Source organism: Chiloscyllium plagiosum, unplaced genomic scaffold, assembly GCF_037043375.1.
Source record: "Chiloscyllium plagiosum isolate Xiang-an unplaced genomic scaffold, Cpla_swu_hap1 HiC_scaffold_15, whole genome shotgun sequence".
In the NCBI taxonomy this organism is placed as follows: Eukaryota; Metazoa; Chordata; class Chondrichthyes; order Orectolobiformes; family Hemiscylliidae; genus Chiloscyllium; species Chiloscyllium plagiosum.
In genome coordinates, this window is record NW_028270153.1 from 2,633,471 (window position 1) to 2,657,283 (window position 23,813).

The window sequence follows — 23,813 nt, forward strand, 5'->3', positions numbered from 1 at the left end:
CACCTGTCCTGAACACGCTGCAACACATCTAAACATCTAAAGAAGTACTTAAAGAAACATTTACAATAGTCAGCAGATATACATCATTGCTATATGCTTAGTAAAGACTTGGTTTGAATTGTTCCTTCACCAACCGGCTATGAGTGGAACAGAGCGCAGGAATTTAACCCAGCGGCCTCCCACGTTTCCCCCCCCCCCCGCCAGTTATCTAATTTATCTTGTTGCTGTTTGAGACAGTGTGCTGTGTGTAAACTGTCTGCTGCATTTCTTACATTCTAATAGCATTCAATCTTCAAAATTACTTTACTAATTAGGAAGTTCATTGAGACATCTTGAAGTTATGAAAAACACTATCAATTGCAAATCCTTATTTAATTTCCCAAACTGTGTTACTCAGATATAACAAAAATGACAACTTTCTGCCCATTCCATTGCTGTTGATCCTCTAAATGCTTTCTACAGGTCGCTGCACAGTTTGCTAAACCCCATACTTCTGTATTAACAGTGAATCCTACGACTGCACTGCTTACACCAAACTCAAAATTACTAATGCATAAGCTGAGATCAATAGCTCCTAGGAATGTCACTTCCATCTCTGCAGGCCAAGCAACACCTATTTACACTGACCCTTTCTCCCTAATCTTATATTCAACACTTTATTCAAGCTGTTAGAGTTTCTGTTACTATTTCCCTGATGATTGATCCCTGATCATTACAAACACTACATCCAATCTCTTGAATTTACACAGCACATCATTTATTTAATCGGCAACCACTAAAAATAATAATATTAATTTTATTTGTCAAATACAACTTGCCTTGCACAAATCAATTTATGCTCAATTAACTCATGCATGTAGTTTAAGAGTTTAGCCAGAGATGACATTAGACCAACTATCCTGTTGTTAGCTGATTTTTTTTTCCATTAATGGGCATCACTGGCTGGTCAGCATTTATTGCCCCTCCTTAATTGTCCAGAGGGCAGTTAAGAATCAATCACATTGCTGTGGGTCTAGAGTCACATGTCGTTCAGACCAGGTAATGATGGCAGTTTCCTTCCCTAATGGACATTAGTGACTCAGATGGATTTTTCTGATAATCGACAATGGATTCATGGTCATCATTAGACTCCGAATTCCAGATTTTTATTACATTCAAATTCTGCCTTGGCAGGATTTGAACATGGGGTCCCAGAACATTACCTGGATCTCTGGTTTAGCAGTTCAGGGATTTTACCTCTAGGCCATTCCCTCCCTTAATTTATACCTCTTGTCCTTCAGCTACTCTTCTGCCAACAATGTAATGTACAGAAAAATATGGCCAGATCCTGTGCCATCTCCTCTCATTTCTTTTAAAAGTCAAGTGCTCAGGGCTTTGTGAGTTATCCAACCTGAGTTCAAATGATCATTAGCTATCTTTTAGAACCAACACTTTTCTACACCAGGTGAGATGACAGGAGCCAAGCTGTCAAGCTTTGTCCACCAGATGCAGAAATTACCAATGAACAGATCTCACAGGATGATCATCTGCAAGTACAACAGATTGTTAATGTGCTCACAGGACTAGCAGAGGTCCTTCTGCAATATGCCTTGGATACAGTAAACTAGAATCTTACTGTGTTGTCAAGATACATGTTATATATCTTCATTTCCCTCAAAAACATTTCATCTCTGTCAAAAACACAACTCTATCTGCCAACAACATTATTTCAACTGGATGTTAAAGACCCCATGTTCAGAGAAGCATTGGAGGTCCTCTAGACCAAGGTAATTCCCTGATCGATGAACAAAACTTAACTGGTGACTCATCTCACTACTTTGTAAAAGATTTATATACATGTTGTTACACACAGTAAGTCACTGTACAAAACAAACTTTCAGAAACCTGATAAGCCCTTATAAAAGCCTAAATCTTTCTTATAGATAGAATGACAGAACAGGAGGCTCCTGTTTGGCCTACCATAACTAAGCTGCTTCTTTGAAAGAACTATTCAATTTGCCCAACTTTCTGCTCTTTCCCAGATCTCTCCAGATATATTTCCTTTTTAAATCAGCACGTTCAATATGAGAATAACTTGTTGCTTAAAAATTATTTATCCTCATTTGCCAATTATCTAAAATGTATGTTCTCTGCTAATCAATCCTCCTCCTGTCCAGTTTCAGCTTATTCATTTTTGTCAAAACACCTCGCTGTACTCTTCTGTTAAATCTGCTGCAAGTACAAATTCAGCTTCTCTGAGCTTTTCAGAGCCACAGAGGTCTACAGTACAGGATGAGGCCCTTTGACCCATTGAGTCTGCACCACTCAAAAACAACCATTTAAGTATTTTAATCCCATTTTCCAGCACTTGGCCCACAGCCTTGTATGCCTTGGTATTGTAACTGCACATCTAAATACTTCTTACATGCAATGAATATTTCCTCTACCGCCCTTATTTGCAGTGAGTTCCAGATTCCCACCGCCTTCTGGGTGAAAGAAAAATGTTTGAATCTACTCCTCCTCACTTTAAAGCTATGCTCCATGGTAAACTGTAACTCGTCTGTAACTGAGGTCCCCTGTTCCTGGTCCCTTATTAGTAAATGTCCTCTGCACCTTCTCTGAAGCCTTGACACTCCATCATGAGTGTGGCAGTCAGACACTAATAATACAGGTAAGGCCTAACTAATGTTTTATAAAGGTTCAAGACCACATCTTTGCTTTTGTACTCTCTGCTTCTAGTTATAAAGCCCAAGATCTTATACATTAAAAGAAAATAAACTACCTTATCAACTTGTCCTGTCAATTTCACACCACACTTTCACGGTCTCCTCATATAAAAGGTAAAAATATTTACATGTTTTGTGTAGTGGTCTGATATATTAGACAGACAACAAAGAACCTTCACATCTGAACCCTGCAAAATGCAGCAATCCATTGTAAATCCCATTCTGTACTCCGTCAGAGACCACTGCAAGTTGTTACCATGGGAAACCTAAAACGCCGTGACAACAACTGCAATTAAGAGCACAGATAATTATAGAATCATAGAATATTGAATGCAGGAGGCCATTCAGCAAATAGCACTTGCTATTTCAAAGAGCAATCAGTTAGTCCATCTCCTCCAATCTTTCCCCATATTCCTGTGATGTTTTTTAAATTCCTGTCGAAGTTTACTCCTGAATTAGCATCTACCATCTCATGTTATTCAGGTCGATAGATTAATACACAAGAACCATGAAAACTCCCAGTCTGCACTGCGTTCCATGATCTTAGTGAGTTGAGTCATAACTGGCCTTTGCTGTTCTGCTTTGGAAAGACAAAGCAAGCACAGAAAAAAAAATAAACTCCATCAGCCAGGGCCTGGGCTCAGATTCCAGCTGCCTATCAAAAGTGCTTGCACAGCAGTCAAGTGAACGGGATAGGATAGATGTGTCCATGACGTAACACCCACTTTCCCTGCAGGCAACTGACACAGACTGCCAAGGCACACACGTGAAGAAAGCGGCACTGGAGACTAACCAGCATGTAGTAAACGCCACAGTGGAAACCAGGGAGTGGAAAAAGTCAGAAGGCAGGACTATTTCATAAAAACATACTGTTAACTCCTGATATAAAACAGGAAATGGGGAAATCAGATTGGAGCACTCACCAGTTTTTCTTTTTTCTGTATTTTCATTATGTAGTTTTCAAACAGCCAGCTTAGTCTCTGCAATGATAGAATCACATGAATTGTCAGTTAAAGTTAGCAGATATATAAAGAAATGTTATTCAATTGCAAATTTCCCATACAATAGCAATGGTCAGTCAATGAAATACACTCGATAACTTGCCCACAGAGCCACCTAGTGTTGGAGCCAAATATTGTGACAGTTGAAAACAGAATTGAATAATAATGTTGACATAGCAATTTACTATGTTAAACAATAACTAACATAACAAGGAGTAAGGTTTGTGGACATGAGTGTTTTCCATATACCTATAGAAATGTTGGAAGTCTAGCCAAAATCATGCTGACAGCAGCAGACAGCCAAATAAAATGCCAGTTCGCAGCAAAAAGACAAAGAAAGCCTAGACAGCTATACTGATACGTAGAATGGGTACAATGTTAGGTTAGATCTTGGAAGGCAGAACTAACGATGCACTTGAAGAAATCTAGAAATGATGATCGGAACAAAAAGGCTTTGGTTTGTGACTGTCATTTTTCCCCAACGTCACCATTCAACAAGATAATGGATGGTGCAAACCAGTGCAACAAAATTTACCAATTGCAATCTCCAAATGCCTCAATCGCTGAGCAGCCACAGTTTGCATTTTTCCAACACCACACAACCATTTCAGTGGGAAAAAAAGCTGTTTCTCATCTCAGCCCTAAACAGACAAACTCTTATCCTAAAATGATACCTCCAAGTTCCTCGTGCAGCAGTGACTTCCTGAAGTGCACTGAATGAATGAATGATTTTATCAGCATGAGCACAATCTCTGATTGGCCACACAGCCAACAGGAAGCTTTGCTTCCAGAACTAGGCAGGGAAACGATCTGTCAGAATCTATGCTGTTAAACCCTCTAAAAACATTATACATCTCATTAAGATCATTGCTCATTCTTTTAAACTCTGGAGAAAACAGGCCATTCAGCTCTCTCTCCTTGTAAGACAATGGTCCCACCACAGGAATCAATCTTCACTGCATCTACTCTCATACAAATGTATGCTTCCTGAAGTAAAGAGATGAAATCTGTGTGTAGGTGAGTCTTTTCCAAAGCTCGACATAGCTGCAGCAAAACATCTTTACTTCATACTCCAACCATTCAATGGTGGTCTTCCTTACTGCTTGTAATATGTGCATGTTCATGGATATTTGAACTTCTACTTTCCTCATGAAAGGAAATTGTTTCGCAATAAATATCTTAATCAACGTCCTGGATCATTTTGAATTGCTTAGTTAGGTCACTCCTTAAACTTCTCTACTTGAGACAAGATGAGGAGGATGTAGTCATGTCTGATGCAACTACTGAGTTCACTCAGATAATGGCCTTTGTGGATCACAGAAGCACAATTCTACACTTAGAATTCAGTATGAAATCCAATAAGAGATTAGGCTATAGGTTTGGAGGGCGCACACAATAAAAAAATTTCAAAAGTGAAGACGAAAGTGACTCGTAGAATTTCATCAAATGGACAACGGCATTAAATTGGACCAACATACAGGCGTCAGATCTGGGGAGCGAGGAATTAATAAGCTTGCACAAAGCACTCTACTGAAATATTGAATCAAATTCTGGTCAGTACAGAACGTGGGAACTTGAAACCCATGAAATGAGTTTCAAGGAAGAAGCCTGAAAGCTGTCTGGTAAAGTAAGAGCTGCAGTAGGTGATTCAGCCTGTTTAGCCTATTCCTCGCTCAATAAGACCTTTCAACTTAATTACCACACCACTTCCCTTTGCTGCTCCTTGGATGCTGCCTGAATTGCTGTGCTCTTCCAGCACCACTAATCCATTCATAAATCTGCCAATCTGTCTTGAATATTCTCAGCAATGAAGCAAGCGTTCACAGCTCTGTTTGGATGGAGTATTTCTCCCCATCTCAGTCCTAATGGCTGAACCTTACACAATCTGTGACCTCCAGCTTAGACTCCACAGTCAAGAGGAGTATCCACCTGAAATTCACCCAGTAAAGCACCTTACAAATTGTACAGACTCCACAATCTCTCACATTTCAAACCGCAGGGAATATCAAACTATCCTACGCAATCTCTGAACTTCACTGCATTCACTCTGAGGCGGATGAATCCTTCCTTAGGTAAACAGATTGAAACTGCACACATTACTCTGGTGTGATCTCATCAAGGCCCTAAAACATTTCAGTGAGATTTCACCCTTATACTTCAAATTCCCTTGCATTTGGCCCCTTGAGTTTGCTCTGCTATTCAACAGGATCATGGCTGACCTAACATTCCTCAAGTCCATTTTTCTCCCATTTCCCCATAACCTTCAATCCCTATCTGATCAAGAATCTTCCTGTCTCAGCCTTACATATACACAAGAACTCTGCACCCCCAGCTCTCTGTGGCAAGAGTCTTTTCCAAAAATGTTCACGCCTCAGAGAAGAAGTTACTCATCTTGGATTTAAATTGGCACCTCTTTATTCTGAGACTATGTTCTCTGGTCCTAGACTCTTCCATGAGGGAAAACATCCTTTCAGCATTTATCCCATCAAGTCCCTTAAGAATCAATGAGATGATTTCCCATTCTTCCAAACTCCAGTGAATAGAGTCCCAATATTCTAAGTGTGGTCTAACTTTGAATATTGCATACAGTTCTGGTCACTACATCATCAAAAGGATGTGGATGCTTTGGGGAGGGGACAGGAAAGGTTGACCAGGATATTGCCTGGTATGAGAGATTTTAGCTGTGAAGAAAGGTTGGATAGACTGGGTTTGTTTTCACTAAAACGCAGGAGGTTGAGGGGCAACATAACAGAAGTTTATAAGATTGTGAATGGCATTGGTAGAGTGGAAAGTATGAGGCATCTTCCCAGGGTGGACACAGGTTCAAAGTGCGAGGGGGAAGTTTAAAAGAGATGTGCAAGGCAAGTTTTTCACACAAAGGGTGGTGAGTGCCTGGAACGCGCTGCCAGAGGTGGTAGTGGAAGCAGAGACAATAGCAGCATTCAAGAAACACCTGGGCGGATACATAAATAGGAAGGGAATAGAGATATGGATCCTGTAAGTGAAGACAGTTTTAGTATGGAAGGGCAAAATGTGTCAGTGCAGGTTTGAAGGGCCGAAGGGCTGTTCCTATGCTGTGTTGTTCTTTGTTCGAATCTTTGCTCATAAGACATTCCCTCCATACCCAAAAACATCCTAGTGAATCTTCAGCCTCCAATGAAATAATATCCTTCCTTAAATAGAGGGAACATAACTGATCATAATACTCCAAATGTGGTCTCACCAACATCTTGTGCAGTTGCAGTAAGACTTCCCTAATCTTACAGGGAGAAAGTGAGCACTGCAGATGCTGGAGGTCAGAGTCAAAGACTGTGGTATTGGAAAAGCACAGCCAGTCAGGCAACATCTGAGAAGCAGGAGAATCAATATTTTGAACATAAGCTGTTCATTAAGAAGAGCTGAAGAGCTTATGCTTGAACCATCGATTCTCTTGCTCCTCGGATGCTGACTGACCGGCTGTGCTTTTCCAGCAATACACTCTTCGACTCTTCCCTACTCTTATACTCCAACTCCCATGAAATAAGGGCCAACATTCCATTTGCCTTACCTCGGTGCTAGCTTTCTGTGTTGTGTGCGCGAATGCCAACACGATCCCAAATGCCTTTGTTTGACAGCTTTCTAAAGCTTTTCTCCATTTAAATAATACTTCTCTTTTGTTCTTTTCTTTTGGATCTTTTGTTCTCCCTGCCAGAGGGAGATGGCGAGGCAATGGCCACATGTTATTATCGCTGGACTATTAATCCAGAGACCCAAATAATGTTGTGTATATCGGAATCAAATTTGAATTCAATAAAAATCTAGAATCCATTGTCGATTGTCAGGGAAAAAAACGTCCATCTGGTTCACTAATGTCCTTCAGGGAAGGAAACCACTCTCCTTATCTGGTCTGACCCAAATGTGATTCCAAACCCACAGAAATGTGGTTGACTCTCAACTGCACTCTGGGCCATGAATGTTGGCCTAGCCAACATTGCCCTCATCCCATTAATGAATTTTTTAAAAACTGAATAACTTCACATTTTCCCATGTATTACTCCCAACTTTTTGCACACTTACTTAACCTATCTGTAAACTGTAACCCCTTCACAACTTGCCTTTCCATCTATTGTTGCATCATGTGCAAATTTGGCGATAGTACATTTACTCCCTGCCTCTAAGACATTAATATAGATCCAAAACAATTGCAATGCCAGCACGGACCCCTGTGGAACTCCACTGATTACCTGTGAATAAATCCCTTGACCTCTAACCAACCTATAGCTACCCACTTTTTCCCATCACCTTTTTGAATAGGGGTGTCACATTGGCAGTTTTCCAATCCTCCGATACTTCTCCAGAATCCAAGGATTTTTTAAATTTACAACCAACCAGCAACTACCTTTTAGGATCCCAGGATGCAAAGCATCTGGGCAGGGCACATATCTGCCTTTAGCTCCATTAGTTTATCTAATATTACTTCCCTAGAGATGGTTGTTTAGTTGCTCCTCCTAATCATTAATATTAAAGAGAAGCTTGAAGTGGTTCATTCAAGGGTAGTGGGGATATTCCAGGTAACTACAGATCAGTGAGCCTGATGTCAGTGGTGGGAAAGTTGCTGGAAAAGATACTGAGGGATAGGATCTATTTATATTTAGAAAAGAATGAGCTTATTGGCAATAGGCAACATGGTTTTGTGTGGGGGAGATCTTGCCTTACCAACTTCATAGAGTTCTTTGAGGAAGTGACCAAGTTGGTAGATGAAGGAAGGTCTGTTGATATCATACACATGGACTTTACCAAGGCGTTTGATAAGGTTCCCCAAGGTAGACTAATGGAGGAAGTGAAGTCACATGGTGTGCAGGATGTTCTGGCTAGGTGGATAAAGAACTGGTTGAGCAACAGGAGACAGAGAGTAGTAGTTGAAGGGAGTTTCTCGAAATGGAGAAAGGTGACCAGTGGTGTTCCACAGGGGTCAGTGCTGGGGCCACTGTTGTTTGTAATATATATAAATGATCTGGAAGAGGGCACTGTTGGTACGATCAGCAAGTTTGCAGATGACACAAAGATTGGTGGAGGAGCAGAAAGCATAAGAGACTGTCAAAGAATACAGGAGGATATAGATAGACTGGAGAGTTGGGCGGAAAAGTGGCAAATGGATTTCAATCCAGACAAATGTGAGGTTATGCATTTAGGCAAGTCTAATTCCAGAGCAAATTATACAATGAATGGAAGAGCCTTGGGAAAAGTTGATAGGCAGAGAGATCCGAGAGTGTAGGTCCATTGTACCCTGAAAGTTGCTGCACAGGTGGATAGAGTGGTCAAGAAGGCATATAGTATGCTTGCCTTCACTGGACGGGGTATTGAGTATAAGAGCTGGCAAGTCATGTTAAAATTGTCCAAGACATTGGTTCGGCCACATTTAGAATGCTGTGTACAGTTCTGTCGCCACATTACCAAAAGGATGTGGACGCTTTGGAGAGGGTGCAGAGAAGGTTTACGAGGATGGTGCCTGGTATGGAAGGTGCTAGCTATGAAGAGAGGTTGAGTGGGTTAGGTTTGTTTACATTAGAAAAAAGGAGATTGAGGGGGGAACCTGACTGAGGTTTACAAAATCATGAAGGGTATAGACAGGGTGGATAGAGACAAGCTTTTTCCCAGGGTGAAGGATTCAATAATGAGGGGTCACGGTTTGAAGGTGAGAGGTGGAAAGTTTAAGGGGGATACACACGGCAAGTACCTCACACCGAGAGTGGTGGGCTTCTGGAACACATTGCCAGCAGAGGTGGTAGAGGCAGGCACGGTAGATTCATTTAAGATGCATCTGGACAGATGCATGAGTAGGTGGGGAGCAGAGGGATACAGATGCTTAGAAATTGGGCGATAGGTTTAGACAGTAGATTTGGATTGGCTTAGGCTTGAAGGGCCGAAGGGCCTGTTCCTGGTTTTAAAAGTTCTTTGTTAAGTCCCTCCAGATCCCTTTGAATACCAAAATATTCCTAGTTTCCCACCATTTGAAAAATATTCTCACCTATTTTTCCAACAAAAATAAGTTACTTCACAGTTCTGCACCATATATTTGATCAATAAAGAACAATCAATAAGGATGGTAATAAATACGTTGACCTTTATCAGGTCAAAATGGACAATGGATCGATGGTTGGTTAGCTCAATTGACTGGGCCAAGATTAGGGTGGTGCTGGAAAAGCACAGCAGGTCAGGCAGGAAAATCGACATTTCAGGCAAAAGCCCTTGATCAGGAAACTGCTCCTCGGATGTTGCCCGACCTGCTGTGCTTTTCCAGCACCAATCTAATCTTAACTCTGATCTCCAGTATCTGCAGACCTCACTTTCACCTCAGTTGGCTAGACGGCTGGTTTGTAATGCAGAGTTCATATCCCACACTGGCTGAGATATTTCTATCATCGATAGCCACAAGTGAGGTGACTCAAGACTGGAAGTTGGCTATGGTGGTGCCACTAAAGAAAGGTAGCATGGAAAAGCCGGGAATTACAGACTGGTGAGCCTGACGTCGGTGGTGGGCAAGTTGTTGGAGGGAATCCTGAGGGACAGGACTTACATGCATTTGGAAAGGCAAGGACTGATTAGGGATAGTCAACATGGCTTTGTACGTGGAAAATCATGTCTCACAAACTTGAAGTAACAAAGAAGATTGATGAAGGCAAGAAGTGGACATGATCTATATGGACTTCAGTAAGGTCTTCGACAAGGTTCCTCATGGGAGACTGGTTAGCAAGGTTAGATCACATGGAATACAGGGAGAACTAGCCATTTGGATACAGAACTGGCTTGAAGAAAGAAGACAGAGGGTGGTGATGAAGGATTACTTTTCAAACTGAAGACCTGTGACCAGTGGAGTGCCACAAGGATCGCTGCTGGGTCCATTGCTTTTCAGCATTTATATAAATGATTTGGATGTGAATATAGGAGGCATGATTAGTAAGTTTGCAGATGACACCAAAATTGGAGGTGTGGTGGACAGCGAAGGTGGTTATGTCAGAGTACAACAGGATCGTGATTAGATATGATAATGGGCTGAGGAGTTGCTGATGGAATTTAATTTAGATAAATGAGAGATGCTGCATTTTGGAAAGACAAATCAGTGCAGGACTTGTACACTTAATGGTAAGATCCTGGGGAGTGTTGCTGAACAAACAGACCTTGGTGTGCAGGTTCATAGTTCCTTGAAAATAGGGTTGCAGAAAGATAGGATAATGAAGAAGGCGTTTGGTATGCTTGCCTTTATTGGTCAGTACATTGAGTGCAAGAGTTGGTAGGTCATGTTGCGGCTGTACAGGACATTGTTTAGGCCACTTTTGGAATACTGCATGCAATTATGATCTCCCTGCTAATAGGAAGAGCGCTGTGAAACTTGAAAGCGTTCAGAAAAGATTTACAAGAATGTTGCCACGGTTAGAGTTGGGGTCTGAATAGGTTGGGTTCTATGAATGTGATGAAGGACTTATGCCAGAAACATCAACTCTACTGCTCCTCAGATGCTGCCTGACCTGTGCTTTTCGAGCACCACCTGTTTCAACTCAATATCCAGGCGTGGGCTGACAAGTGGCAAGTAACATTTGTGCCACACTAACGCCAGGCAATGACCATCTCCAAAGAGACAAGGCAGTACTCAATAAATGACAAGACACTAGGAAGACCTTAAGATTAGATTAGATTAGATTAGATTAGATTAGATTAGATTACTTACAGTGTAGAAACAGGCCCTTCGGCCCAACAAGTCCACACCGCCCCACCGAAGCGCAACCCACCCATACCCCTACATTTACCCCTTACCTAACACTACGGGCAATTTAGCATGGCCAATTCACCTGACCTGCACATCTTTGGACTGTGGGAGGAAACCGGAGCACCCGGAGGAAACCCACGCAGACACGGGGAGTACATGCCACACAGTCAGTCGCCTGAGGCAGGAATTGAACCCGGTTCTCTAGCGCTGTGAGGCAGCAATGCTAACCACTGTGCCACCGTGCCGCCCACAAGATATATAAGAGAATTAGGCTATTTGGTTGATCATGTCTGTTCCACCATTCAATCATAGTTAATATGTTTCTCAAACCCATTCTCCTGCCTCCTCCCTGCAATCCTTGATCTTCTTACTAATCAAGAACCTATCTAATTCTTAAATACACTCGATGACTTGGCCTCCAAAGTCTTCTGTGGCAATGGATTCCACAGATTCACCACCCTCTTGCTGAAGAAATTCCTCCTCATCTCAGTTCTAAAAGATTGTCCCTTCCCTCTGAGGCTGTGTTAGTCATGGTTTCTCCTGGTCCTAGACTTTCTTACGAGAGGAAACATCTCACTCATGTCCACTCTACCCAAAAGGAACAGGGATATTTTGGGGTGTTGTCACACACCCCTGAAAGTGGTTTGAAAGTTTAATAGGGTAGTTAAGGCAGCATTTTTTTTTTAAAAGAACGTTACAGCACAGTATAGGTCCTTCGGCCCTCAATGTTGCGCCGACCTGTGAATTTAATCTGATGCCCATCTAACATACACCGTTCTATTATTATCCATATGTATATCCAATGCCCATTTAAATCCCCTGAGTATTGGTGAGTCACAGGCAGGCCGTTCCACATCCCTACTACTCAGAGTGAAGAAATTTCCCCTGATATCTGTCCGAAAACTATCACCGCTCAATTTAAAGCTATGTCCCCTCATGTTAAACTTCACGATCTGAGGAAAAAGCTCTCACTGTCCACCCTATCTAACCCTCTGATTATCTTATATGTCTCAATTAAGTGACCTCTCAACCCTTTTCTCTCCAGCGCAAACAACCTCAGTTCCCTCAGTCTTTCCTCGTAAGACCTTCCTTCTATTCCAGGCAACATCTTAGTAAATCTCCTCTGAACCCTTTCCAAAGCTTCCACATCCTTTCTATAATGCGATGACCACAACTGCACGCAATACTCCAGGTGCGGCCGCACCAGTCTCTTGTACAGCTGAAGCATGACCTCATGGCTCCAAAACTCAATTCTCCTACCAATAAACTCCAACACACCATATTAGATTAGATTAGATTAGATTAGTGTGGAAACAGGCCCTTCGGCCCAACAAGTCCACACCGACCCGCCGAAGCGAAACCCACCCATACCCCTACATTTACCCCTTACCTAACACTACGGGCAATTTAGTATGGCCAATTCACCTGACCCTGCACATCTTTGGACTGTGGGAGGAAACCGGAGCACCCAGAGGAAACCCACGCAGACACGGGGAGAACGTGCAAACTCCACACAGTCAGTCGCCTGAGGCGGGAATTGAACCCGGGTCTCTGGCGGTGTGAGGCAGCAGTGCTAACCACTGTGCCACCGTGCCGCCCACTATATGTCTTCTTAACAACCCTATCAACCTGGGTGGCAACTTTCAGAGATTTATGCACCAGGACACAAGATCTCTGTTCATCTACATTACCAAGAATTTTACCATTAGCCGGGTACTCTGCATTCCTCTCACTTCTTCCAAATGAACTACCTCTCACTTTTCTGCATTAAACTCCATTTGCCACTTCTCAGCCCAGCTCTGCATTTTCTCCATGTCCCTCTGTAACCCACACATCTTTCAGCACTACCTACCTTAGTTTCATCCGCAAATTTACTAACCCATCCTTCTACCCCCACAACCAGATCATTTATAAAATAATAGGACATTTGCCATTATCAGTCAAGGTACCAATAAGAGGAGGGAGATTATGTTGGAGCAGTACGGACCTTTGTAGAACTATGTGCAGTTCTGGTCACCACACTATGAGGAGGATGTGGTTGGGGAAGCACTGAGGAGATTCACCAGGATGCTGCTTGGAATGAAGCATTTCATCCATGAAGAGAGGCTGGATAAGCACGGGCTGTTTTCTTTAAGGTGCAGAAGGTTGAAAGGGTACTGATTGAGATATATAAGAATATGAGGAACCTGGACAGGGTGAACATAAAGCAGCTAGCTGTCCCCCTTAGTTAAAGGATCAAGAACAAGGGGCATATTTTTAAGTGAAAGGCAGGAGGTTTGGGGGTGGGGGAAATGAGAAAAAAATATTTTCACCTAAAGGATGATGGGGACCTGGAATACACTGCCTGGGGAAACCTCACAATCTTGAGAAGTAATAACCTTCAAGGATATGTCTTAGTGTGAGAAAGTAGAACTGGCGCAAACAGTACAGCATAAGAACTGGTCCTTCATCCCGCCATATCTGTGCCAACTCAACTGCCTGCACATGGGCAGTATCCCTCAGTACTGTATGATTCTATAGTCTGCGATCTATGATCAGAAAGAGAATCTAACCATCGCCACTTGACATTCAATAGCATCTCCATCACTGAATCACTCCATCCACGATCAATATCCTTAGGGTTACCCATGGACCAGAAACTCAACTCGACTAGTCGTATAAATACTGTGGCTATCAGAGCAAGTCAGAAGCTAGGAATCATGCAGACTAACTCACCTCCTAACACTCCACAATTTACAAGGCACAAGTCAGGAATGTATTGGAGTACTCCCCAGTTGCTCAGATGAGCGCAGCTCTAACAGCACTAAATTCTGACACCATCAGAACAAAGCAGCCTGCTTGATTAGTACTGAAATCACAAGTATTCAGTCCCTCAACCAGTGACATCCAGTAGCAACAGCATGCACCACCAATAAGATGCATTGCAGAAATTCACTCTAAGACAGTACATCCTAACCCCAAAAACACCACCGTCTTGAAGGACAAGGGTGCATAAAATACTTAGGAACATCACAACCTACAAGTCCCTCTCCAAGCCACTTGTCATCTTGACATGGAAGTACATTACTGTTCCTTCACTGTCTCAGAGTCAAAATCCTGGAACTCCCTCTGTAAGGGCATTGTAAGAGTGTACCTACACAAGGTGGACTGCAGCGGTTCAAGGAAACAGCTTACCATTTTCTCAAGGGCAATGAGGGATGGCCAATAAATGCTGATCCAGTCTGTAATGCCTCATGAGTCAATGAAAAAAATTCAATTTTTAGCAGTTCAGTGTCCTCCAAAGGACCAATAGTTTTACCCTGAACTCAACAAGAGAGTTTTCATCAATATAATTTCTAGGGAGCCTTGTTTAGCAAAAGCTCCAACATCCATGAACTTCCAGTGATCTCTTTGAAAGGGACCACTCTAGGTATCCCCACAATACCTGAAATAAATCTGTTTTTTTTCAATTCATTCAAAACACAAGTTCTCCAAGAAATAGTAATATGAAGCATCATTATAACAATATAATCCATAAACCTTTCCTCCTACCTATTACTGCAACTTTAAGTTTTCCAGTAAAGAGAAGTAACAAACTCTCCCAAAATTACCATCGTTACAGACACCTCATATGCCCAACACAACAGCCACTATCAGGGGACCAATTTACTGCTTCAATGAATTTCCTCCAACATTAGGCAAGAAGTGGGAATGTTCAGATTCCACAATCTTCAGCACTATTCCCAATTGCTCAGATGCTGAAGCAGCAGCAAAACCTGGACAACATCCAAGCTTAGCCTGATTAGTGGCAAATAACATTCATGCCACCTAAGTTAAAGCAATGAACATCTTAAACAAGAAAGAATCTAAACATTACCCTTGGAATTGAATGGTATTATTATTTTAGAATCCCATCTGAACATCTTGGGGCTTACCACTGACCAGAAAAGAAACTGAAATGGACCAGCCATAAAAGACCAGGTTAGAGCTAATAATCCTGCAGTAACTCACTTCCTGATTTCTCAAACCTTGATCGCAATGGTCTTTTTTAGTCAAGGAACCTGACTGGATTTCCCTCTGTGGCTGCGTGAACTGCTCCTAGGAAGCAGCCAATATAGATCCAGATGCCTTTGTTATCTTATCTCACAAGTGGGTTGTTGCTGAGTAACCACGTTCCTGTTCAGGCATTTCATGGCAGTACTGTGGGAATCCTACAATGCCAAAGGTGCCTTTAATTAAATGAGATGATAAAATATGTACCTGTCTGCCCCCTTAGGTGGATGCAAAATATTCCACAGCACTAATTCAAGGAAAATGCCTTCATTTCCCTGGTACCCTGGCCAATACTGTTCTCTCAATAAATAACTGTTATTTACAAGATGTATTGTCAAAATTCAAAGATCCTTAGCACCTCCCAAGCCCATGACCATTTCCATCTAGATAGACGAGGACAGAAGATACATGGGAACACAACCACCTGCAAGTTCCCCTCCAAGCCACTTATCATACTGACTTGAAAATATATTGCTGCTCCTGCTGTTTTGCTGGGTCCAAGTCCTGGGAATTTCCTACCCAACAGCATTGTGGATTGCAGAGGTTCAAGGCAGCAGCTCATCACCACCTTCTCAAGAGGCAGGTAGGGATGGTCAATAAATGCTGACCAACCAACAACATTCACATTCTACAAGTGAATACAAAAAAGCTAAAAAATAATTAGCTGATTATCCCATGCCTTGTTTGTGGGAGATTGCTAAGCACAAATTGACACCATGCTTCTCTACATTACAACAGTGCCTACACTTCAATTGCAGTTTAGTAGCTGAGCTGTGCATTAGGATAGCCTGAAGTTGTAAAAAAAATACATAAATGCAAGATAGTGTGCTGAGGCTGAATTGCATCAGGGTAGGATAGATTAGTCTAATCATTCATGCCCATGTTTGCAGGGTCAATGCCTGTAGTATGGTCGCTCTTGGATCAAGTACCCAGAACAAGTTGCAGGATAAAGCACCTTTTACCTGCTGAAAGTCGAGTTCTTCTTATGTTCACTGAGCTTTGATCTTTCCCATCAAGCAACAAGCAAGTCTGACTTAAGGTAGATAGTTTCTGTTATGAACTGAATTTATGTAGCATAAACAGTGTACCATAACACCACAAGGCAGCAGTATTAATCAAGTTTGACATCTAATCACATCAGGAAATGTGAAACAAGTGGCGAATAATTTGGTCAGGTTTTCAAGGAATGTCTTTATTGGAGATTTTTAGTCAGTGTACTCTAGAGATTTGGACTCGGGCATATAAAATGACAGCCACCAATGGCAGAGAAATGGAAAAGGTGGATGTTTAAGACAATAGTACATATTACAATTCCTTGGAAAGTGTAAAATGCTCTACTATATACAGGACTTAAGAGAGCTGGAAACTACAAAAGAAATAACAGCGTATTCTAACTTCTCACTTTTCTAAAGTGCAAAGGCTGCTGTGATGTATTCTGCATTGGCAAACATCCCACATAAATAAACAGTTCATCTGTCTATATTCTTTGCCAGCACACCAGGGAGAACTCCCCTGCTTTTCCTTGAACAATGCTTTGGGATATTTCATATCATCTTGAAATGGTACACAAGGCTTTACACCGTCTTTCCTCAGACAGTGCAGAGCTCCCTCAGTGTTAGAATGCTAAGCCTTTATAGGTTAGGCCTCAGTTGTAATACTCTGTCCACCTCCATCTACCACACTCGAAGCGTATAAAGCCTTGTAGAGGATACACAGGGAGATTTATTAGAATGATACCAGGGATGGTTAGGTAGAAAAGTTAAGAGATGCAGGGATTGGTCTCCATGGAATAGAGATGGATAAGGTAATATTTAATAGACGTTCTTGAAATGATGAAGTGCTTTTATGGAACAAATAAGGAGAAACTGTTCCTAGTTGCAGAGGAATCAAAAAACACCGTTGATTAATGGCTAACTGCTATAAGTGACATGAAGAGAATTATTTGACTCAAGGTTATGATCTGAAATGCTCGGTCAGAAAGGGTAGGAACTAAACATCTAAACATTAACCATTGAATTAGTCAGAGATACAATTTAATCCAGTACATCTCTGCAAGGAGCTCCTCAGACTAGGGCCCTAGACCCAAAAAGGTTCAAATGCTTCATCAATGACCTCCGCTCCATCCTAAGGTCAGATGTGGGGATGTTTGCTGATGATTACACAATATTCAGTATCATCCACAACTTTTCAGATATTTAGGGATATTCAGGATTTCTACAGCTATGTATTATTGGAAACGGCTTTTATTGAAAAGCAACAAACTTCAGCTTAGAATTTTGTGGCTCTCATTGCTCTCTGTCCACAGTATTAGTTGTTTTACCCCTCCTCTCACTCCCCCTATCCTGTCTGTTATTCTCTCTTTTCTGCCAGACTTCAAAATAACTAGACTGAATCAGGCCATTCAGCCTAGCCAGTTCATGTTTAACCTCACCAAGGGCAGTTGTTTAAAGCCTACCTCCCATGATCAACTCCCTTTCATTCAGCCACAGATCCAAATGATTCAATGTTACTCATACTTCTTTAGTCCCAGAATTACCTGACATCAAATTTGCTTTATGAGCTTCACATGTAAATATTCAACTAGAACATCAAAATGGCAGTTACATAGTATAGCATCATTATCAAAAAAATGTCAATACTGATCCATGTAAGGAAATATTAAGACAGATAACCAAATGTCTGGTATAAAGCAGGGTTTTCAGGAGGAAAAGTAGGGAGAGAATTGAGAAATTTAGGGAGGGGATTTCAGTGTCCAGTATCCAAGTATCTGAAGCAGAGTAATGATTGGATGAAGTTCCTTTTATAAACAGTGAAGATGGAAGACCAGCAAGGAGCACATTAGATTGGTCAAGTCTAGAGTTACCAAAGATATGGACAAGGATTTTAACAGATGAGCCAAGGCATTGCCAAAGGTGGAAATAGGCAGTGATGTTGCAGGTATATACTCAGAGGGGAGAAAGAATAGCAGAGAATCAAGGTCATTTGGCCAAAACGTCCCACATTGGTGTTTATTTACCACAACTCCCCATGCTTCATCTACTTTTTATAGCCATTTTTTCAAATCACCCTGCTCAGATATTATTACGCATCTCTGGAGTGGGACTTGAACCTAGGCCCCCTGGTCCAAGGTTGGGGGAACTACCACTGCACAACAAAGTGGCAACGATGCTCCATCTAATCCTATCAGTATATCAATAACAACAGAGCCTACAGGAGAGGTGCTGCAAATCAAGTCTGACTTTAAACCAAATACTGCAGAGAGTACCTTGACCAACTGAGCCCCTTAGCCTACTCCCAAAGTTATTTGAAAGCAAGAGATACACATTAGGTTTCTGTCCTCTCGAAGTTTTACAAGAAATCGAAAACCATAAATTCCATCTGTGAACTGCAAAACTAGGCAGATTTGGGCTTTGTACGACCAAGTTACGCAGACAACATTTTCATTACAGTTGTTACAACATAATAAAAGCTTAAGTGTTATTGCTTGATAAAAAGCCCAAGTGTTTGTGTTTCCAGCTCCTGGAGCCTTTATTGACAGAATCAGAGGCTAGTTCTGAGCCCAGCCCAGAAAATTAAATCTGCTGGCAGAACTAAAGAAAGAAAGATTTGCATTTATACAGTACCACTTGTGACCTCAGGATGTCAGAAACTATTTCATAAGCAATAAAGTATTTTTCAAATGTATTCACTGCTGTAACGTAAGAAAAAGAGCAGAAAGTCTGCAGAGAAAACGCCACAAACAACAATGAATGAATGTGCTCAGGGAGAAATATTGATCAGAAAAACTCTTCAACTCTTTCTTGAAAAAGAATTTCCACACCTTACATCACTCCCCTATTCAATATGCGCCAGGCAGTATATTTAGTCAATACAGGTCTCATGTAATGGCCATATTCTTTTGATCTAGGTGTATGGTCATTAATAGAGATGGAAAACTCAAACTATATTCAAGTTATTCAATCAAATCATTTCATTCAAATTCATTTTGAGCACCAAATTTCTACATTGCCATGCTGTTTCCAACACCTATGCAAATTATATGACAGTTCAAATTTTTGTGAACAACATGTTTTGGAATTGTTAGGATCAGACTTTTAATCTACTTAAGTAGTTAAACACTTCATCAGTCTGTGTCTTCCACCCTGAAATACAAGCTGAAAAATTTAATGTCCAGTTATAGTGTCAGAGTTCTACAGCACGGAAGCAGACCCTTCAGTCCAACTCGTCCATGCCAACCAGATATCCTAGATAAATCTACACTCATTTGGCAACATTTGGCCCATAATCTTCTAAACCTTTCTTATTCATATATCATCCAAATGCCTTTTAAATGCTGTAATTATACCTCTGGCAGCTCATTCCATACACGTACCACCCTCTGCGTGAAAACGTTGCCCCTTAGGTTCCTTTTAAACCTTTCCCCTCTCACCTTAAACCTACACCTTCTAGTTTTGGACTCGCCCATTCCAGGGAAAAGACCTTGTCTATTTACCGTATTCTTGCCCCTCATGATTTATAGCTGAAAATGTGTTGCTGGAAAAGCGCAGAAGGTCAGGCAGCATCCAAGGAACAGGAGAATCGACGTTTCGGGCATAAGCCCTGAAGAAGGGCTTATGCCCAAAACGTCGATTCTCCTGCTCCTTGGATGCTGCCTGACCTGCTGCGCTTTTCCAGCAAAATATAATATGGTGTACATTTCAAAATTTGCATCCCAAGAAATGATTGCAGTTATGATTTAGTCAAGCTTCCAGATTAGCTTTAAGTTTTTTTTTTAAATTAACCCATGTTTTCTAATCAACCTATTTAGAGATCTTATTACACACATCTGGAGCAAGTGGGACTTGAACTCTGGCCTCCCAGGGGTAGGGACACAATAGGGCCCATTCTTAAATTACTCAAATAATTTACATCTTGCAAACCACTCTTGACATTCCCCTTCAAAACCCCAATTAGATCTTAGCCTGATCCTCCACGTCTACAAGCAGAAAAACTGTATAATTTTAACATTATCTATCGATTAATGACAGAGTACAGGTTAGATACAGAGTAAAATACCTTCTAGACTGTATCTAACCTCAATATATACCTGTCTTTGGAGTCTTTGATGGGAACAGCGCAAAGTTGTCTATGCTGTCTTCAAACAATCCTAGAGCACATGCAGAAGATTAGAGAGTGTAAAGTTTCCTCTACACCATCCCCATCAAACACCCCCACCACAGGCATATTGCAGGATTAGACAGGAGAAAAGCTCCATCCACACTTTTAAACCAGAAGTAATGTGCCCTCGATACTGTCCCCAACAAACACTCCCAGGGCAGGTAAACATGCCAAACTCCCTCTAAGTTGGCCCAGATGGGGAACAATAGTCACGTAAAGTTGCCCATATACAATCCCAAATCTTCCAGTTAATAAAAGGGCGGCATGGGTGGCTCAAGGGGTGGCACAGTGGCTCAGTGGTTAGCACTGCTGCCTCACAGCACCAGGGTCTCAGGTTCAATTCCAGCTTCGGGCGATTGTCTGCGTGGGTTTCGTATGGGTGCTCCGGTTTCCTCCCACTGTCCAAACATGTGCAGATCAGGTGAATTGGCCATGCTAAATGGCCCACAGTGTTAGGTACTTTAGTCAGAGGGAAATGGGACTGGGTGGGTTACTCTTCGGAGGGTCAGTGTGGACTTGTTGGGCCAAAGGGCCTGTTTCCACACTGTAGGGAATCTAATCTAATCTAATCTAATCTAACTAATCTAAATGCCAAAACCTTTTCTGAACCATACAAAATTCAAGTTAAGCAGCATAATAACATGAATTGTGAGTAATGTGAATTAAATGTTTAACAGATTAAATTATCTGATAATTAGCATCAGCGATGCTTCAGATTTTAGCAATCTTGTCTAGGAGTTATAAGGAAACAGGTTCAAGCCTCACTCCAGAGATTTAAGTATATAACCTCGGCTGACATTTATGAGTGAATGCCACATTGTCAAAGATACTGCCTTTCAAAAGTGATATTTAAACTCACGTTGATATACCCCCTCACGATGGTCTAAGAGATCTCCAGGCACAATCAAGAAATGGTTGTCCCTTGTTTCAATTGCACTAATTATTTCATTGCCATATGCTGGGTAAAATCAGTCATGCATTTCCTAAATTGCACCAGTGACCACACTTCTCTAACTGTAAAATATATTGAGACATCCTGACAGCTTGGAAGGTTCTACAGAAATGCACATTATCATTTTTTAATTAATTGCATATATTCTATCACATTTAAATATGCCCAACACTGGCATATTACAAAAACTTATCCTAATTTATAAAAGTTAAGTCTGCACAGAAAACCAATCAGCCACCCTTGCTAAATGCAAAATTTAAAATTTGTCTCCTAAAGGTTCCGGATGCTAGCCATAATTTAAGATCAACATTACTAAGAGTTTTGTGGATAAAGTTGTCAAGAGAAATGGAACAATGGCACATAATTAGACAAAGGAACAGATCAACCATGAGTTCATAAAGTCACAGAGATGTACAGCACGGAAACAGAGCCTTTGGTCCAACCCGTCCATGCCGACCAGATATCCCAACCCAATCTAGTCCCACCTGCCAGCACCCGGCCCATATCCCTCCAAATCCTTCCTATTCATATACCCATCCAAATGCCTCTTAAATGTTGCAATTGTACCAGCCTCCACCACTTCCTCTGGCAGCTCATTCCATACACGTACCACCCTCTGCATGAAAACATTACCCCTTAGGTCTCTTTTATATCTTTCGCCTTTCACCCTAAACCTATGCCCTCTAGTTCTGGACTCCCCACCCCAGGGAAAAGACTTTGCCTGTTTACCCTCTCCATGCCCCTCATAATTTTGTAAATCTCTATAAGGTCACCCCTCGGCCTCCGACGCTCCAGGGAAAAAATCCCAGCCCTTTTTTTAAGATTAGATTTTTTTTTAGATTCCTTCCAGTGTGGAAACAGGCCCTTCAGCCCAACAAGTCCACACAGCCCCGCCAAAGCGCAACCCACCCATACCCCTACATTTACCCCTTACCTAACACTATGGGCAATTTAGCATGGCTAATTCACCTGACCTGCACATTTTTGGACTGTGGGAGGAAACCGGAGCACCCGGAGGAAACCCACGCAGACACGGGGAGAACTTGCAAACTCCACACAGTCAGTCACCTGAGCCTGTTCAGCCTCTCCCTGTAGCTCAAATCCTTGTCAATCTTTTCTGAACCCTTTCAAGTTTCACAACATCTTTCCGATAGGAAGGAGACCAGAACTGCACGCAATATTCCAACAGTGGCCTAACCAATGTCCTGTACTGCCGCAACAAGACCTCCCAACTCCTGTACTCAATACTCTGACCAATAAAGGAAAGCATACCAAATGCCTTCTCCACTATCCTATCTATCTGTGACTCCACTTTCAAGGAGCTATGAACCTGCACTCCAAGGTCTCTTTGTTCAGCAACACTCCCTAGGACCTTACCATTAAGTGTAGAAGTCCTGCTAAAATTATTGAATGATTGACCATTTATTTTGCCAATCCATGATAATAAGATTCTCACTTTAAACTCACTGAGTTCTACCTGTAAGCTAGCCTGCCTCATCATCTGCATCCCGAGAAAGAACTTGCAGTTACATTACATACGAACAAATGAATTAAGTTCAGGAGTAGGCGATTCAGCCTCTCTCAACTGTTCTGCCATTCAACAAAATCATGGCTGATCTGATTTTGGCCTCAACTCCACATTCAAACCTATTCTCAATAACCTCTGACTCCCTTGTTGGTCAAGAATCTATCAATCATCTCCCATGTCTTTAAAAACTCAACAACTACAACTCTCTGGGAGCACTATTCTTAAAAACCCAGGATTCTCAAAGAAAATTTCCTCCTCATTCCATCTTAAATGGGAAACTATTTACCTTTAAAGTGCATCCTCGAATTCTAGACTCCATCAAGAGGAATCATCCACTGAACATCCTGCCTATCCATTCCCCTCAGGATCTTGCATATCTCAATAACATCACCTCTCATTTTCCTACATTGGATACAGGTCCAGCTGGTCCAACCTTTCCTCATGAAACAAAGCCCCACATCCCAGCAATCAGTCAAATCCACTTTCATGGAACTGCTTCTAGTGTATTCACATCCTTTTCTGAAAGAGGGAGACCAAAACTGTACAAGACAGCAACACCCACATCCCACGAGTCAATTAAAAATATAGGCTGATAGTTTGACAAAGTGACTATCGGAAGAGGTATGTGAGATGTATGAACCAGTTGGACTGAATGGACTGTTCCTGTGCTGTAAATTCTATACTGTACTACACT

At 41.7% G+C, this 23,813-nt stretch overlaps 1 protein-coding gene across 3 annotated transcripts in view; it reads right to left on the reverse strand.

Moving 5' to 3' along the window:
• chd6 (chromodomain helicase DNA binding protein 6) overlaps nt 1-23,813 on the reverse strand; it is a 266,964-nt gene that overhangs the window by 237,725 nt on the left and 5,426 nt on the right. For all 3 annotated transcript variants that reach the window (XM_043710968.2, XM_043710967.2, XM_087994672.1), the window contains one exon: nt 3,629-3,685. In XM_043710968.2, the coding sequence (XP_043566903.2) occupies nt 3,629-3,655 (27 nt within the window). In that variant the 5' untranslated portion in view covers nt 3,656-3,685. The remainder of the gene's footprint in view (nt 1-3,628; nt 3,686-23,813) is intronic.